General features: G+C 43.0%; 1 protein-coding gene across 1 annotated transcript in view; it reads left to right on the top strand.

Moving 5' to 3' along the window:
- Positions 1-17,748, top strand: part of SYT12 (synaptotagmin 12) — a 47,807-nt gene that overhangs the window by 12,320 nt on the left and 17,739 nt on the right. Inside the window, exons 2-6 of the mRNA XM_075567649.1 lie at positions 5,415-5,468; positions 6,544-6,737; positions 8,331-8,696; positions 13,632-13,847; positions 16,546-16,663. Of these exons, the coding sequence (XP_075423764.1) occupies positions 5,435-5,468; positions 6,544-6,737; positions 8,331-8,696; positions 13,632-13,847; positions 16,546-16,663 (928 nt within the window). The 5' untranslated portion in view covers positions 5,415-5,434. The remainder of the gene's footprint in view (positions 1-5,414; positions 5,469-6,543; positions 6,738-8,330; positions 8,697-13,631; positions 13,848-16,545; positions 16,664-17,748) is intronic.

Raw genomic sequence — 17,748 nt, 5'->3', positions numbered from 1 at the left:
GGAAGTATATATAGATGTCATAGGAAGTGAAAATATAATGATCAAAAAATGGGAAAAAAATATATCTTAAAAACCAAAGAGAAAAGAATCAATTCATACTGATAATGAGCATATTTAATAGAAAAAGGGGAATTTCCATTGGAATATGATAATATTCCCTTATTTAGTTAGATGGATTTTGTCAATGGTCAAAAAATGGAAGTAAAGTCAGAGAAAATGGCCAAGGTCCCAGTCTGTATTGAGTCCAAACGGGACCTGGGTTTTTAACGTAAATATCCAAATGGCCTCCCTTTGGTCTAGCCTTTTGATACGATTGCCACCTCTTGTGTGACAAGAAACAGACTCAATCCCGCATACTTTAAGTAATCTACCATCCCCTCTGGGGCAGTGGGTACAGTGTAGTGGCACCGGATGATTGAGGTCTCTTTTCTTGATGAGTCTGACATGCTCCATAATGCGTGTCTTGAGATTCCTCGTAGTCCGGCCCACATACTGTTTCCCACAGCCACAGGTGAGGAGGTAGATCACGTATGTGCTTTTACAATTAATGAAGCTACGTATATTAAACACAGCCTTTTTTTCTAGCGCTGCTAGTTGTGCGCAGCGCTTTGCGGAGACATTTTGCAGGCACAGGTCCCTGCCCCGAGGAGCTTACAATCTATGTTTTTGGTGCCTGAGGCACAGGGAGATACAGTGACTTGCCCAAGGTCACAAGGAGCCAGGCTCCCCTGTTTCAAACTCTCAGTGCCAGTCAGTGTCATTACTAACTGAGCCACTCCCTCTCTTATGGGATTTTGTTTGTACTAATTATTAGTGGTGCCAGTTGCATTAAGTACTAGCCCCCTAACGCTTTATTGTACATACACAGTACATTGGGAGTTTTTCAATTGCAGACGTTATAATTACAAGTACTTGTTTTTCTGATGCACTGGCATTCTATACAGCTCCTATCTGATGCCCTTCCCTACTGTACCACAAGCTGGTAGGGACTCAGGGCCTAAAGGGCAAACAAGGTCTAGTGCAGGGAAGCACTGCTCCCTGGACACTACCTCTCTTGTTGTCTCCGACTGGCATGGTCCCTGCAGCACGCCAAATGTATCTTCGCACCGAGATCCAGGCAGCCCTATTGGTTCTGTAACTCACATGGTCTAGAAGCCTCTGGGGCTGCTGGGACTTATAGTCCCTTGCGGAGCCTTTTGGTAATGGCCGCCGCTCACGGCCACACTGCGCATGCGCAAGGTACCCAATGTGCATGTGCAACATCCAAAATGGAGCCACCGCGGAGCTCCGGCGACCCGCTCACTACGCTACCACCTGCCGCAGCGCTCCCTGCAACTGTGCCGGGTCCGCATGCCACTCCGGCGGCACCCGGCGTCTCCCTGCGCGCGTTCTGTACCGGCAGGTAAAGGGGACAGAGGGGGGACCTGGCTACACATATATATATATATATAGATATATATATTGTATTGTATTGTATATCTTTATTTATATAGCGCCATTAATGTACATAGCGTGTCACAGTAGTAATACACGTGGTCATCAAATAAATAACAGATAATATAAATAAAAGATCAGGGGAATAAGTGCTTTAGACATAAACATAACATTAAGGAAGAGGAGTCCCTGCCCCGAGGAGCTTACAGTCTAATTGGTAGGTTGGGAGAACATACAGAGACAGCAGGAGGGAGTTCTGGTAAGTGCGTCTGCAGGGGGCCAAGCTTTTTGTATCATGTGTCCAGTATTATCCACAGTGCTATTCATATGCTTGTTTAAGCAGGTGTGTCTTAAGTTGGGTGTTAAAGGTGGATAGAGAGGGTGCTAGTCGGGTACTGAGGGGAAGGGCATTCCAGAGGTGTGGGGCAGGCAGTGAAAAAGGTTTAAGGTGGGAGAGGGCTTTAGATACAAAGGGGGTAGAAAGAAGACATCCTTGAGCAGAACGCAAGAGTCTGGATGGTGCATAACGAGAAATTAGGGCTGAGATGTAAGGAGTGGTATGTTTTTTTTGTTTTTTTTGAGCTTGCTGGGATTCTGTGTGTTATTTAAGCCCCTATATATTAAGATTGTATTTTTAAAAATCTTCAATCCTAAAAAGTAATCCGAATATTCAGTCTTTGACTGAGCCTCTGATTGAGCCACCTCTGCTGAGGCAGGGACTGATTGAGCCACATGTGCTGAAGCAGGGATATCCTGAATACCTAACCTGTTGTGGGGGGCTTGAGGACTGGAGTTGAGCACCCCTAGTTTAGTACATAGGCTCCATTGGGGATAACAGGTCCAAAAATGGAAAAGCGTTGTATTTCATATATAAGTCGACAGAGATATTTACTGTAGTATTTATTTATTTATAAAATATTTTACCGGGAAGTAATACAGTGAGAGTTACCTCTCGTTGTCACGTATGTCCTGGGCATAGAGCTAAGACAAATAATACATGGTTACACGTACAGTTACATAAATGAGCAGGGTATACATTATATACAAGACATTGCGTGCACAGTTAGAGAAGATATATATTATAGGCGAATGTAACAGTTACAGACCAGATTAAAATGTGAGACAGCCTTAGATTTGAAAGAACTTAAACTGGTGGTGGCTGTGAGAGTCAAGCCAACCAACGTAATGTAAGTGCCTTCGGGAAACGCATGGGGCCTCTGTAACCCCCGCACCCCCCAGTTTGCGCACCGCTGCTCTAATGGAATACAGTATGTTATCATTCTGTTTGGATGAGCAATGGTGGAGAGAAGGATCAGGTTACAGGCTGCGCGTCTTTTGTAACAAATTCTACTTTGTGACAGGACATGTTCGAGGCGCCTATTTATCAGGAGGATTTGGCTTGGCTAAAGAAGATTGTACATTGAAGCAAGTGGCTATCTGTCATGTCAATATTTTATCCCAGTTTTAATGTGACGGGCTTCTATTGATGTCAAAGTTATCATTATATGCCAGTGTTACAGGAAATTAAGTGCGGACTTGTTTATGTGCACATAATGTCAACCGGCTCTGTAAGTCTTGTTAACCTTACTGTATGGACATTAACAAGATATGTTGGGTGTTTAGTGACCTCTGTTTCTAACGCTACTGCACATCTCCGAATGGTCTTGCTTAGAATCAGCAGTATTAGAATTGTTATCCTGAGAAGCTCCATAAATACAGACATTTCTTCAATCTTCCATCCTGGCAGTTGGATTGTTACTGTAGTTTTTATGTATTTTCATCTTTCCGTTGGAGGAATACTGTGTTATTGCTACAATGATATATTAACCTTCTCATAACGAGTAGGTCCTTAAATGATGTCAGAAATTCCGTGAGTGAGGTTTCATCTCCGTACCAGATAAGGAACACGTCTATATCTATAGAAAACTAGTCACATTTGCTGTACTGGATAAACATCCCACAAAAGATGCTTCTAAAAATGTTGGCATAACGAGAGACACATAAGATATGCTGAGAACCTGCTGATTGCAGTCCTATTCATTTCAATGAAAGTAGCTTCACAGCCTATTAAATAGGGGCCAATGTTTAAGCCAGTGGTTTCCAATCTTTTTTTGGTTAAGCAACCCTATGTGAAATTCTGAGGAAACCCCAATCCTCTCTAATAGCGTGTCTGAGATCAGATGCATTGTAAGGAACCCCCATCCTCTCTAATAGCGCGTCTGAGATCAGATGCATTGTAAGGAACCCCCATCCTCTCTAATAGCGTGTCTGACGTCAGATACATTGTAAGGAACCCCAACCCTCTCTATTAGCGTGTCTGAGATCAGATGCATTGTAAGGAACCCCGACCCTATATGATAGCGCGTCTGAGATCAGATGCATTGTAAATTCTTCTGTATTTGGTACAATTTCAAAATGACCTGAAAATTACAGGGAACCCGTTAGGGATGCCCGGGGACCCCTGGTTAAAAAACACGGGTTTAAATCCATTGTAGTTGTAACCAATTGTTAAAAAAACAACAATACAAACCGGCGCCTACAGAGTCCCATATAGGAAAAAAGTTCAGTCCAATGGTAAAGAAGTGTCCAGAAATGTCCAATCTTGCACTTCACACTCCACAGCAAGATGTTACAAGAAGCATGTGATGCAAAGAGAGAGAAAAGAGAGAACAACAATGCTACAGTATAAACACACAAGACCAGCAGGACAAGACAATACTAGACAAACACAAGCAAGGCTGACAAATAATACAAGAGTTAATTTAATACACAAAAAATATACAGATGATGCCTTGTTCATTTTATATTTTTTGTGTATTAAATTAACTCTTGTATTATTTGTCAGCCTTGCTTGTGTTTGTCTAGTATTGTCTTGTCCTGTTTGTCTTATGTGTTCATACTGTAGCATTGTTGCACTATGATTTTTCTCTCTTTTCTCTCTCTTTGCATCACATGCTTCTTGTAACATCTTGCTGTGGAGCGTGAAGTGCAAGATTGGACATTTCTGGACACTTCTTTACCTTTGGACTGAACTTTTTTCCTATATGGGACTCTGTAGGCGCCGGTTTGTATTGTTGATTTTTGCTTTGTACTAACTGTGTTTTGGGTTAGTTTCACTTGGCAGCCTAGCCATACATTATTAAGGTATATAGTGTCTAAGGTCACACACATTTATTATCGCCTTATATGTTTATATACACTGTTTATTATATATTCACAGCCTTTTAGCGTTATATACACCAGGGGGGCGCAAACTTTTTTCCCTGCGCCCCCCTGACGGCTGTCCCCTCACTCCCGCGCCCCCCCCAACACCAACTTACCCGCGCTCCGGCGTAATGACGTCACGTTGCCATAGCAATGTGACGTCACATGACCTCGCAGCGTCATTTTGACGCCGTGTTGCCATGGCGCCGCAGGGAGGAAGCCGCCGGAGCCACGGTAAATTAGGTTTACAGAGGCCCTGCAGCTCCCCCGGCACTTAATTTAAGTGCCTTCGGGAAGCGCGCGGGGCCTCTGTAAACCCCGCGCCCCCCGTCGGCAGTGTCGCGCCCCCCCTGGGGGTCGCGCCCCACAGTTTGCGCACCGCTGATATACACCATTCTTTTTTTCCTGTAACCAATTGTTAAACATAAAATAGGATACCAATATGTCCTTTATCCAAAGACGTGTTAACTGCTCATTCCCATCCAAAACATTGTTGAGATAAGTACATTTTACACTGTATCCCTAACACACCTGACCGGTTCCAGGGGCAGACACAATGTTGGTATTAGAGAGGGAAGAATCAGTATTTTGAGCCATTGAAAATAAATGGGCGGATTCAATACAAAAAACAATGATTGCAAAGGGGAATATGAATTCCAAGAGAGAAACACATGCAAGAACACGATGGCACAAGGACGAATCCAGATGCCATTGGGTCAACATAAAACAGTAGAACCTCAGCCACAGGTAACAATGGAAATTCTTTCTTTTTTAAGGTGGAGAGTGAATAAATGCCATGGAGAACAAACTATTCGACTACCACATAAGTGGTAAGTATTAACCTCACAAATAATGTTCCAGTCCCCATGCGTATCAAGTGTCCCAAACATTGCTCCAAAAGCATAATTTTGACTGCATCGCTTTGTGTCCAATGTATCAAGGAATTTTGCTCCACTTCTGCCACTGTGTACTCTTGTGAGTAGTTATAGCAGGGGTTATGGCAAGGAGATAAACAGTGTAATATTGTAACGAGACGTACTGCATCAAACTTTGCTCATAAAACTGGTGTCATCTCTCTCTGTCTCTCTCTCACCTAGTTGGTTTTGGTGATCTGCACCTGAGAGATCTGTGCCAATGTAAGAAACAAGATTAAAAAGCTTCATGCATTTGCTGTTGGCTCAAATGAATGGAAATTAAAAAAATGTTGCTTTGTTTTGTAGCCAAACATGCACCATATAAATACATAACTGCTGCAGTGGCTAAGTTCGTCATGGAGAACTGTTGGCTTCAGGTCCCAGTTAATGGGTTTATATACTCACACGTGCACTGTTAGGTCCGATCCACCTGGTCGTCCTTAGGGCGAGCAAACACACATACACTCAACTCGACTCTACCTGGGGAGGTTTCCACGGCACTGCTATATTCTTGGTCTCAGATATGATAGTATACGAGCTCGGAGAGGCAAGAATTCAGAGACGCACAAGTGGCGGATTTTTCACTTCTGTTTAATAATTGGATGGGGCGGTATTATATACAGGAAAGCAAGGAGAAAAAACCGTTGTCAGTTCCATACATCTGTTGTTACAAACTGAGTTCCCACATATAGATTACACATCTAAAATTACATATACCATCTGGAAATGCCTTCCCTGTGAACCTACAACATTTACTGCTGGAAATAGGGATAAGGGACAACAGTTATCAATGGGGTCACATAAGGCTGGTGGTTTTATTTCTCGTGTAAGACATACTGAGACAGCTGATCTAAAACTTAACAAAGTTAAAATATTTAACTATTTTAGTCCCTGAGAACAAAGCTGGCACATATTGCTTTAACCTTTTCAGTCCCTGAAGGGAACAGAGCTGACAGATACAATTTGTAACCTTACATGCACTGTTTTGCAGTCATAAAAAGTCCACCAGAATGGGAAATAGGAATTTACATCGCTGGTGCATTGACATTGTTTGGTGTAGCTGGACTATACCTATGGAAACTCTACACATCCGGAAATTATCCATCACCTTCTCCTTTTCCCAACTATGACTATCGATATCTCAAGCAGAAGTATGGGACTTCCTACTCAGACACTAAGAAAAAGGTAAGTTAATACTAGCAAGCATCAAAGACTAATGGATCTAGATACCAAAGGCAAAATGTTGGCACAAAGTTGTTGTTTTCTCGCAACCGGCTCAGAAATATACCTACGCCAGGCAGCGTCTATGTACTGATCTTCGTTGCACCATTTTTCAGGTATGTCTGTGTCTGACTGTGACGAGATGAAGGATTTATGAAGCAAGTGGGCGGGATTTGGGCGGAATTATATCTACATGTCGGCGCAGGTCTATGTATTAAAAAATCTGTGGCTTTACATTACTTCTCGTGATGGTTTGGGTCTGCGTTGGTTTTCTCCATCACTTAAAAGGTGGCATACATCTTTTTTTTGGTAGAGAATATGACACCAACATACACCACATGGTAACACAGTTAAAGTACACGTCATACATATGGCCATTGCAGACACAAACACAACTGCCCTAAATGGTAATGACGTGGCATAAGTTACATGATGTCATACAATGTTATAATTCTGGACCCAAGCCCACTGTAGCATGTCAGTTGGGTTAGGGTTAGGGTTAGGGTTAGGGTTAGCATAAACTCGTCCCCTTAAAAAGCACACAGAGTCCTTCTATTTTCTTTAACTTTATTGGGTGGGGTTAATAGAAATATAAAAGCATTTGCATGTAGTTTTGTGGTAGGAAGTGGCTCTTGTGAGGGGAAGGTAAAAAGGAATCCTTTTCTAAGGCCGCGTGTATAGTGCCTGCGACGGGTGACGTCACCCGTCGCGGCTAGCGAGTTATATTTCTCTTTGCGGCGGTGTCGCGGGCATACTGGCATTTGATTGGTTCAGGTGCTTTCACGTGAGGTGGCGGCCCTTGAAAAATCAAATATTGCCAGCTTCCAAAGTTCGCGACGTGAAGTCGCTTCGTCGCATTGTCGCCGTTGCGCTTACTACAAGCACACGCGGCGGCAATGTATTTGTTTTTGGGCGCCATCGCCCGTCGCAGGCACTATACGCACGGCCTAAGGAACCAGTGGAAGATACAACTGATCACTGCGTCAGCTGATGATAAGACAAAGCACACTTTCTTTTCCAGACAGGAACAAGCCAAAGGGGCATACTAATAAACAGAGAAAGGGCAGGGGCAGAGGGCCAAACAAGCTATGAGCAGTGAGAGGTTGCCAAGGCAACTGGCTGGTGGCTTGTGTAAAGACTATATTGTAGCAACAATGTTGCAACTACACCGCAGCACTGACTGCTTCAGAGCAGGGGAACATGCAACTTTCACTGGGGAGAATTGGCTGCCTGAGAGCAGACAAAATGCACAGAAAATATACAATCCGGTTACAGTTATCTTGATATATAAATGAAGACGTGGTTGAGGTGGAAATAACTGCTAAATTTGACTCATTTGTATGTATTTTATTTGAATGTAGTGTGCAGAGCTTTCAAACCTTACAGGTTTCCTCTTCACCTGTATTATTTAGTGTATGGTACAATACACTCAAAAGAGAAACCTATGAGCTCGGTACCTTTTATGAAGAACTTTCTTGTTGATCTTTACTTATGTAAATGACTTACAAAGCCTCCTGTGTCCTCTTTGATTTATCCATACTCTAATTTCCTTTACAGAGAGCTCTCGCTGGATATTCTGGAAACAATGCGGCAAACCTCAATGATACTTATGAGACCATCAGTGAGTTTGGACCCATAGAACTGATTAACCGAGATCCCGAAATGACGCCATATGGGATGATGAAGAAATCGGTCTCTAACGATTCCCTTTGTTCCATCTCTTCAATTGGAAATAACTTTGGCCAGGATTTTACTGTGGGACAGATTGAAGTTACTATGGACTATGATATTAACTCAAACACATTACGTGTTATGTTAATACAAGGAAAAGATCTACTAGAAAAAAAAGAAGAAGGGAACTTTGAATCCTGTTTTGTGCACATAAGTCTGCTCCCCGATGAACAAATTGTTGGTATTTCCAGGGTAAGTTCACTTTTCTCTTGCATATATTGTCGTTTTTATAAAATGAGTGTAGAATGAGTAATGTGTCACATATGCAAATGTTTGGAGAATTTGTACATTTCTTGATATACAATGGGGATCATTCATTAGGCTGCGCTTACTGTAGCGGTGACGGCGCGCAGCGCGCAAACAAATACATGAAGTCCATCGCGGGTACCCATAGTGGGCACGACCGCGACAGCTCTGCGCAGCGACATGGCGACCAAAATCGCTGAAATCTGTGGATTTTGTGTGTGCGGCTGCCGCGTGACGCAGCATCACGTGAAGCGGTTCAGCCAATAATGGCTCACGTGACGCCTCCGCCACGCCCCCTGTCGCCCTCCCGGAGGTCTCTTGCACAAAAGTGCAACTATCGCTATAGCGACGTGTGACGTCAGCGGTCGCGAGCACACACCGTCGCCGCTACTGTAAGCGCGGCCTTAAACTGCGATGGTTCCCAACTGGCGTTCCTCTGTCATGGCGCCCTTACTGGCACTATCGCCCTTTAATGAATAAACCCCTGTTTTTTTTAATACAAAATGGAAGAAAAGTAGACTAGAGGGTTAACTTAAAATGGCAGGAAGAAAATAGTCATATGAGAGACCCAGGGATTTTCATTTGATACATAGTAGAGAAGTGTCTGTGGGGGTGATACATCAAGGCACAATTAGACACAAAGGTCCTTATTCAGTATCTGTCCTCCATGTGCTGGAGAAGATTCGAGTCCCATTCATTCAAAGATGTAGTCCTCCCCGATCACCATTTTTCTGCATTTTATTTTCCACTTACTTGAAGACATCTGTTCTTGCCCTTTCCCAGTGCAGGTTTTTTTTTCATTTATTTTATATCGGATGCTCTGTTCAATAGATACTTTGAGATGTGTTTGAAATACTGTGCCTGGGAGGTTTTAATTGAGCTCTCCCAGAACCCAGGGCAGTCTAAAGGTTACTCCATCGGAAACTAGAGATTAGGAATATCATCATTTCAACACTAATTAAACAATTTAAAAAAAAGAGAGCAGGACATGCTTAGCGGTCACGATACCAACATTTTATAAGTGTAATTCCTGTAATCTTCTCGGGGTGTGGGGGGGGGGGGAGATAGGGGATTGCTGCTTTAAACAGAGTTGAACTCTTTTTCAACACCGGATGACTGTGTCTCCTGATCACGTTGAGGTTTTCTGTTGCTAACACCGGCGACCATATTGTGTCGGCTGGACAAGTATTTCTACTCAGTGGTGAAGATGGACATTATCTCGGGGACAGAGGGGTTCCTGAAGGCCATGGGAATGCGGATCTGTACCAGGGAACCCCAAGTTCAGATGGCCACTATAAAGGAGGAGAATGCCACGTGCATTGGTTCACAATTTTTTTAAACTGGGCTCCCTAGAAGTACAGTATTTGTATTTTCAGGGGAAATCCTTTCTGTAATGCAATGTGCAAAGCAAGATGACCAAGGGAAGGACCCTCACACCAGTCCTATAGAAAGAATAAGGATTGTACTTTGGCCCCTAACATGGGGCAAAAACGGCCATTTATGGAATATATTATTTATTGCACTATTGGGGGAAACCGAGTGAGGGAAAGAAGACAGTCTCGCTGACTACCACTGAGCCTCTTTGTCATTGCTACTGTCTGGATTGCCCCGTATGCAAGGCCTTTCTATCACTGAGTCCCCCTGCTGAGTCTCCCAGGCCTCCCGTGTTGGGAAACACTGCAGTAGCAGAAAAATGACAGTAAGAAAATAGTGCGTTGTACAGTATTATAGACGAGCAGAGGAGAAGCAGACAGAATCTCCCCCGGGGTTTCAGCCTCCCACATACCAGTGTATGTCGTGGGCGTACATTTTACAATTTCATATTGTAGCTACTAATTAAAAAAATGACAGCGCACATTCTTGTGTAGCTCCTTTGTATGCTCAGAGGTGCACACTTTAATTAAAACACAAGCATCAACACAAGAGGGCACAAAAGCATTGTATAAAATAATGATTGTGCATGCATTTAGGAATGCCTCTGTTGAATACAAGATATGCAAGCAGTTAAACCATTTGAGTTCCAGAAGGGTAGCAGGCCCTTTAGGCTACCAAGGTGTTAAACTTTGAATAAATTGCAATTGGACGAATGGGTCAGTTATAATCGAACTGACTCAGGACTACCTCTTTCTATTACACTTCCCCCACACATCAATTGTACTATAGGAGAGGGAGTGGCTCAGTGAGTAAAGCACTTTACAGAGACATTTGTGCAGGAACAGGTCCCTCCCCCTTAGAGCTTACAATCTATGTTTTTGGTGCTTGAGGCACAGGGAGATAAAGTGACTTGCCCAAGGTCCTGGCCGACACCAGGAATTGAACCAGGCTCCCCTGCAGCAATCTCCGTGTCAGTCAGTGTCTTTACTCACTGAGCCACTCCTTCTCCCTGATGTGTTTAGATTAATTAATCACTGTTCAAGGCATCTTACATGTGTCACAGAGTTTAAATGAAGATGGGATATTATCCTGTTATCTGCATGTTGAATAACCACTGGGATCATGCAGGTGGCAGATGCTTCAAGGCTTGTAAAGAATACTGATCAGTTTATACTTTTCAACTCCTCTATGTCTTCACGTCCACCCTTGATGTTTATACAGGCATACCCCGCATTAACGTACGCAATGGGACCGGAGCATGTATGTAAAGCGAAAATGTACTTAAAGTGAAGCACTACCTTTTCCCACTTATCGATGCATGTACTGTACTGCAATCGTTATATACGTGCATAACTGATGTAAATAACGCATTTGTAACAGGCTCTATAGTCTCCCCGCTTGCGCACAGCTTTGGTACAGGTAGGGAGCCGGTATTGCTGTTCAGGACGTGATGACAGGCGCATGCGTGAGCTGCCGTTTGCCTATTGGGCGATATGTACTTACTCGCGAGTGTACTTAAAGTGAGTGTACTTAAAGCGGGGTATGCCTGTATATTCCCATCCTATGAGCACATTTTTTTAATATTGTATATATAATGTCCAGCATCTCAGGTATCAGTGGTTTATATGCTCTCTACACTACGCAGGTTAATATCCCCCCTATGCCTCATTTCCTCCTCCTTCCCTTCCCCCAGTACGCTTATTTTTGCAATCCATTCTCCTGGAACACTTTGTCTGCTGTCCCATTAGCGATGCCTGAGCACTGTTCTCTGCGTGTGGGAACGCTTTACTCTAATAACTTTCTGCTGCTGACTGCTATCCAACACAATAACATTACAACAATCATATCTTCTGTGGAGACTCTTCCCAGAACGCTTTACTCTCGTCCCAGTTTTGCTCTGCCCTAAAGTCTCATCCCTACATCCTATTGTATTCCTCTGACTTATCCTGCCCCCTTTATTTCAGAAGGACTGTCTTCTTCATCGTGTATATGTATTTGAGGCCCACATTTATTGAGCAGTCTTCTGCCATTAGACACCCTAATTCCCATTGACTAGAAAGAGCCGTAGATGTCTTCCAGCCCTGGAAGGTGTTTAATGGTAGAAGACTGCTAAGTTACTATAGGCCTATTGTGATGGACTTCATCTTCTCCACAGCTCCTCACATGGTGGAAAAGCAGGTAAGTATGCCAGAGATGTATCTGCAGGTCAGGTTCTGGGCCATGTGTCAGATGGGTCCTGATTAGATGAGAACAGGGGGCGGAAACCAGCACTGAAGTCTTGATTAGAGCATGGACAGATGCTAAGTATAAAACGTTACAATGTGGGATTCATTACCCACGGAGACTGTGATGGCAGATACAATAGATATCTCCCAAAAAAAGGTTGGACATCTTTTTAGAAAGGAAAGGTATACAGGGATATACCAAATAAGTAAACATGGGAAGGATGTTGATCCAGGGAGAAATCTGATTGTCAATATTTGTCAGGAAAGATTTTATTTCCCCCCTTATGAGACACTGGGGTTTTTTGTTTGCCTTCCTCTAGATCAAAACACTGTAAATATAAATGTAGGATAAGTATCTGACGTCTAAATGTAACATGCAGTAGGTTGAACTCAATGAACATATGTCTTTTTTCAACCTCATCTACTATATACTGTAACTATGTATGTAACTTGTGATGAAAGCATTATAATAATCACACCATGCAACTGCTCCAAAAACCATGCCTCAAATTGCAGGCCAAGCAAAGTCTCTTCACACATTCCTTAAAGATGCAAAGTACCTTAACATACCGATGCACAGAAATGTCACATGAAAGTGGCACATACAGTAGCACTAACTTAACATCACAATGCACCCTTGTGAGCCTTTAAAGTTGCAGTCCAAGCAATATCCTACAGTACATGTGTTTTTGTTTTTTAACAAATCAGTTCTGTACTATGAGAAAATACTTGTCGCATTTTGCAGGCGCTGGCACGCCCCTTTTTGAGCCCTGCCCTCATTGTAGCAGTGCACCAATTGTATCTAGTGACTGCCTGGTCACATGATCTTCCCCACAGAACTTTGCATCTTGAGTCCTCTTCTGCTGCACTGACAGCCATTTAGTGAACCCCCCGAGCCGAATCTTCGCCGATTGATCACAGGAGAACGGATCGATCAGCAACTTAGCTAATTGCTTATCATTGTGTGGATTGTACTAATGCACAATTTAAAGAGAAAAATAATTTAAAAAAACCATCAGCTTGGGCTGCTGCTTTTAGAGCACATTACTAGTTTAGCAGAGACAATCTGTTGGTCCATAGCAAAGAAACAGAGGCTAAATTAACAGATATGTCAAATCATTCATTTAAAAGTTTGTTTTTGTGCTGTTTCCAATAATTATGGTCTGGTACAAATTATGCTTGACGTCTATTTTTGAAAACCAGCGTTTTCACGCATCACCTTAAAGCTATTGTTTATAGATTTATTTTTTTAACATTCGCTTAACATTTTTTCACTTGACAGATTCAGAGAAATACCTACTCCGTCTTCTTCGACGATAAATTTTCTATTCCCCTGGACCCACTCGCGTTGGAAGAAAACAGCCTGAGGTTCTCTATATTTGGAATTGATGTGGATGAGAAGAGTGTCAGCACGGGAGTGGCAGAGCTGAAACTGTCAGATCTGGATTTGGCTCTGCGGCCGTTTAATACATGGATATATCTACAGGATGTCAACAAGGTGAAATGTTTTTTCCAAGTCCTACTATTTATAGTCCTACTATTGGACTATTTTCCAAGTCCTAATATTGGTCCTGGAGAAAGGTAGATAATGCCTGTAGGTCATGATGCCTTTTAATGATTTTTTGTTACATTGGTTTGTAGCCGGGGGTCTCCGGAGCTGAGCCCCATTCATTTCAGCTCCAGTGACCCCCTGCTTCCAGAGATACTTACCTCCGTAGGGGCTGCCGGTAAGCGCTTTGCTTGGCTAGCAGGTTTCACATAATGGCGGAGTTTCAAAAGTCCCGTTCCCTTCGGACCAATAGGAAGCTGTGATGTCATCAGGTTCAGCTTCCTATTGGCCCGTATGACGCGGGAGCTTTAAACTTTAAACCCCAGCTAGATCAGCAAGAGCAGGTTCCTGCGCCCCCTACGGAGGTAAGTATCTGCGGAAGCAGGAGGACCCCGGAGCTGAAATTAATGGGGGTTCAACTCTGGAGACCCCCCCTGCTTCAATCCTGTGTTAAAAATACTAAACATGTAAACGGCTTGAATTGCTCCTTTAAAGAGCGAACATGAGTTGTTCATAGATGAAATGATAGTGTACAGAGCTTTCCAAACCTTACAGGTCTCTTCTCATGCGTACACTTGACGCAGAGATGTTAACCTACAAGGACCAAAATCAATGAGAGTGGGGGGTTCTGGGTAAAAAAAATTGCATTTTAATGGAAAAGTACAACATTTTTTTTATCACCATTGATATCTATGAGGCTTTGATCATACTAAGAAGTGAAACCGACTCCAAATTAGCAAGACTCACGGAAAATCAGTGAGAATTGACATGTCCGTTGAAGAAGAGACCAGTGGACCAGATAATGTAAATATAATTCTGTCAATCAATCCAACAATAGCTTGTTCTTCTCTTGTTAATCTGACTTGATCCCATAGCAACGCAGAAACGTACATGTAAGCAAAGAAAAATCAACTTGCACCTAAACTGCAGAACAGAAGTGAAACATCGCTCACCTAATAATGTCCTAATATGAATGAAACACGATTATATTGTAAGGTGCATTAGGAGTAATAATTGACATATACAGATATGATCCAAAGGATCAAAAGTACCCCAATTATTGCACTCAATATTCAGATATTATCTGAAGGGCTATTATTGTCCTGAAATATTACTACATAAATGTATTGAGTGCAATAATTGGGGTACTTTTGATCCTTTGGATCATATCTGTATATCAAACTGCAGTACATAATCCATCTTTAAATAAGAAAATGTGATAGAAAAAGATTGTATTTTATTTATTTATAAAATATTTAACCAGGAAGTATTACATTGAGAGTTACCTCTCGTTTTCAAGTATGTCTTGGGCACAGAGTAAAACAAAATAATACATGGTTACAAATACATAGTAACATTAAGTGAACAGGGTATACATTATATACAAGACATTGCGTGCACAGTTAAAGAAAATATATATTATGAGCGTATGAAACAGTTACAGACCAGATTAAAATGTGAGACAGCCTTAGATTTGAAAGAACTTAGACTGGTGGTGGATGTGAGAGTCTCTGGTAGGTTGTTCCAGTTTTGGGGTGCACGGTAAGAGAAGGAGGAGCGGACGGATACTTTGTTGAGCCTTGGGACCATGAACAGTCTTTTGGAGTCTGATCTCAGACCTGCTACTATTTCAGCCCTACGCCTAATAGCTTCAGATATTGAGTTTCTCATTGATCCCTAAAAAAAGGAGCCAGAACCCAAAAAGAAAGGAGCTGGAACTCTGTTCCCCTCAAATATAGCCGCGTGGCATGACTGCATGATGCCGTATACTGTACATCGCTGTCAATGCATTTTAAAGGGAAGTACCATCATTTAAAGAACGTGATATTGTCAGCGTTGTGCTGGAACCGCAGGGACATATGCTGGATAATGTATGGTCAGACAGCGTAACTAGTTTCCGTTTACAAGCACCACACGTTCTATGAGTTTTCTTCACTTTATTGAAAAGCAGCAGATCACAGATATACGTGTAGGTGGTGCAGTGAGAGAGTTTGTCTGCAGTAATAGTGCTTGCTAGTAAGGACAAAGAGTAAAAACGATGCTTCTTACAGGAACTGAGGGGATGGGTAGTGCCTGCTGAGGTGAAAAGAAAGCAAAATGGGGGGTCCTCACAGGAACAGAGCCTGGGCTAAGGAAACTGTGAATACAGGCAGGGGTGAGTGGAACAGTCCACTATGCCAGGGGAGTAACAGGGGTAGTCATAGCAACCACTGCAGGAGGCTAGGAGCTAAAGTAACTAATGTATCCAAATCGCCTGCACTGGGAATAATAACTGCAGGGAAAGTGCTACTACATAAAGGGCCAGCAGGGGGAGCTGCAACAGGGGAAAGCGAACAGAACTCTGATTCTAGTTCCAGGACAAGCGTCTTTCTTTTTCAGGGATGAGACACTATATACCGTGCTATGTAATAATAGCAAATAGAAATATGTGTGAGCACAGTCACACTTATCAGACAGGTCCACCAACGCTGCCTTTCCCCATTAGCTCTTTGCATAACATGCTTCCACTGCAGCCAAGGATTCTGGGTAACGCCATTCGAGCGCACAGTGTCACCTTTTGTTTCTTGTCCATTACAACATAGAGCCCAGTAAGTGTCTGCCTGCCGCATTACACAGCTTTATGTAATGAGCACAACGTGTCTTCCAGACTGCAGACTCGGGAGAGATCTTACTCTCTCTGAGTTACCTCCCAACCGCCGAACGACTCACAATCGTCATTGTTAAGGCAAAAAATCTGGTCTGGACAGAAGGAAAGGTCACAGCAGGTAAGGTGAATTACTTTAATAAAAACTCCCGGCTGCAAAATGGGGCATAAAGTTCTGCAAAAAAAACAACAACAACCTGCTATATTTTTTTTAATCACAGTTTTTTGTCACTTTGTTAAATCCGCTGCTATTTTCGTTGCTTCTGCACCCAGAAGGCTTTAATAAATGACCCCCTATCATACTCTTTGCATTGGCGTAGATACAAGCAAGCTTGCGACAATCTCTCCAACGACTCACAGCCCACGTCTCTGATGCTCAGAAGCATTTCACTAACTCGCTGCTAAATTCATTTGACATCGTGGAATTCTGTGTTCTCTGCGAATGCGATTCCCTTTATAGCCCTATATATATTGTGACAAACGGCTTACTCCGGGGCTCCGTCGTTTGTCCGGGACTGTTTAGAACACGGTCTTTTAGGGTAGGTTAAATGATGAGGCGTCACGTACTGTTCCTTTAAACAGGCTATGCCTGGTTTATTCAGTCCCAGGCACTGAGACTGCCACAGTGCATACAACAGAAAACAGATCAAAACAAAAGCTGCTCACCTGAGCGATAACTTAACTTAGATATCCCTGACTCAGGGTTGGAAGTGGCTTTTCCACTTCCAACATCAAAACACGGTACTTTTGCAGTCTTACACAAATGAACAGAAAGATTGAACCTGTTTGGGGAAGAGGCTTCTCCCCTCTGTAGTTCAGCAGCCTTCCAGCCTCCTGGCTCTTGTGGGGAGACCAGAGCAAACAGGAAATCAGTCTTTCATACCTGATTCCTAATTAGCATGACAGGTGACAGAAATCAGGCAGCAGACAAACTCTGGTCTGGATCTCTCATCCCTCAGTTCCAGCGCTTGCCAAACTGTGGGATGGAGTGTATGTATTATAAGGCTGCACTCCCAGGCCAAACAGGATAGAAACTGTCTAGTATCCTGGGAGCCCTATATACGGAATTTATTACCATCCCCTGGTTTCTGTCACATATCCTCCCCCCCAGCTCAGACCTCGAGGGATGAGCGACCATGGATATTAGGGAGTGCATCCTTGACAACCCGTCAGCATTGCCATGTTTGTGCCCTGACCTGTGTTCCA

This window comes from Ascaphus truei, chromosome 12 (assembly GCF_040206685.1).
Source record: "Ascaphus truei isolate aAscTru1 chromosome 12, aAscTru1.hap1, whole genome shotgun sequence".
Lineage (NCBI taxonomy): Eukaryota > Metazoa > Chordata > Amphibia > Anura > Ascaphidae > Ascaphus > Ascaphus truei.
Note: the sequence above shows the minus strand (reverse complement) of the source record. Positions and strands in the feature narration are given on the sequence as shown.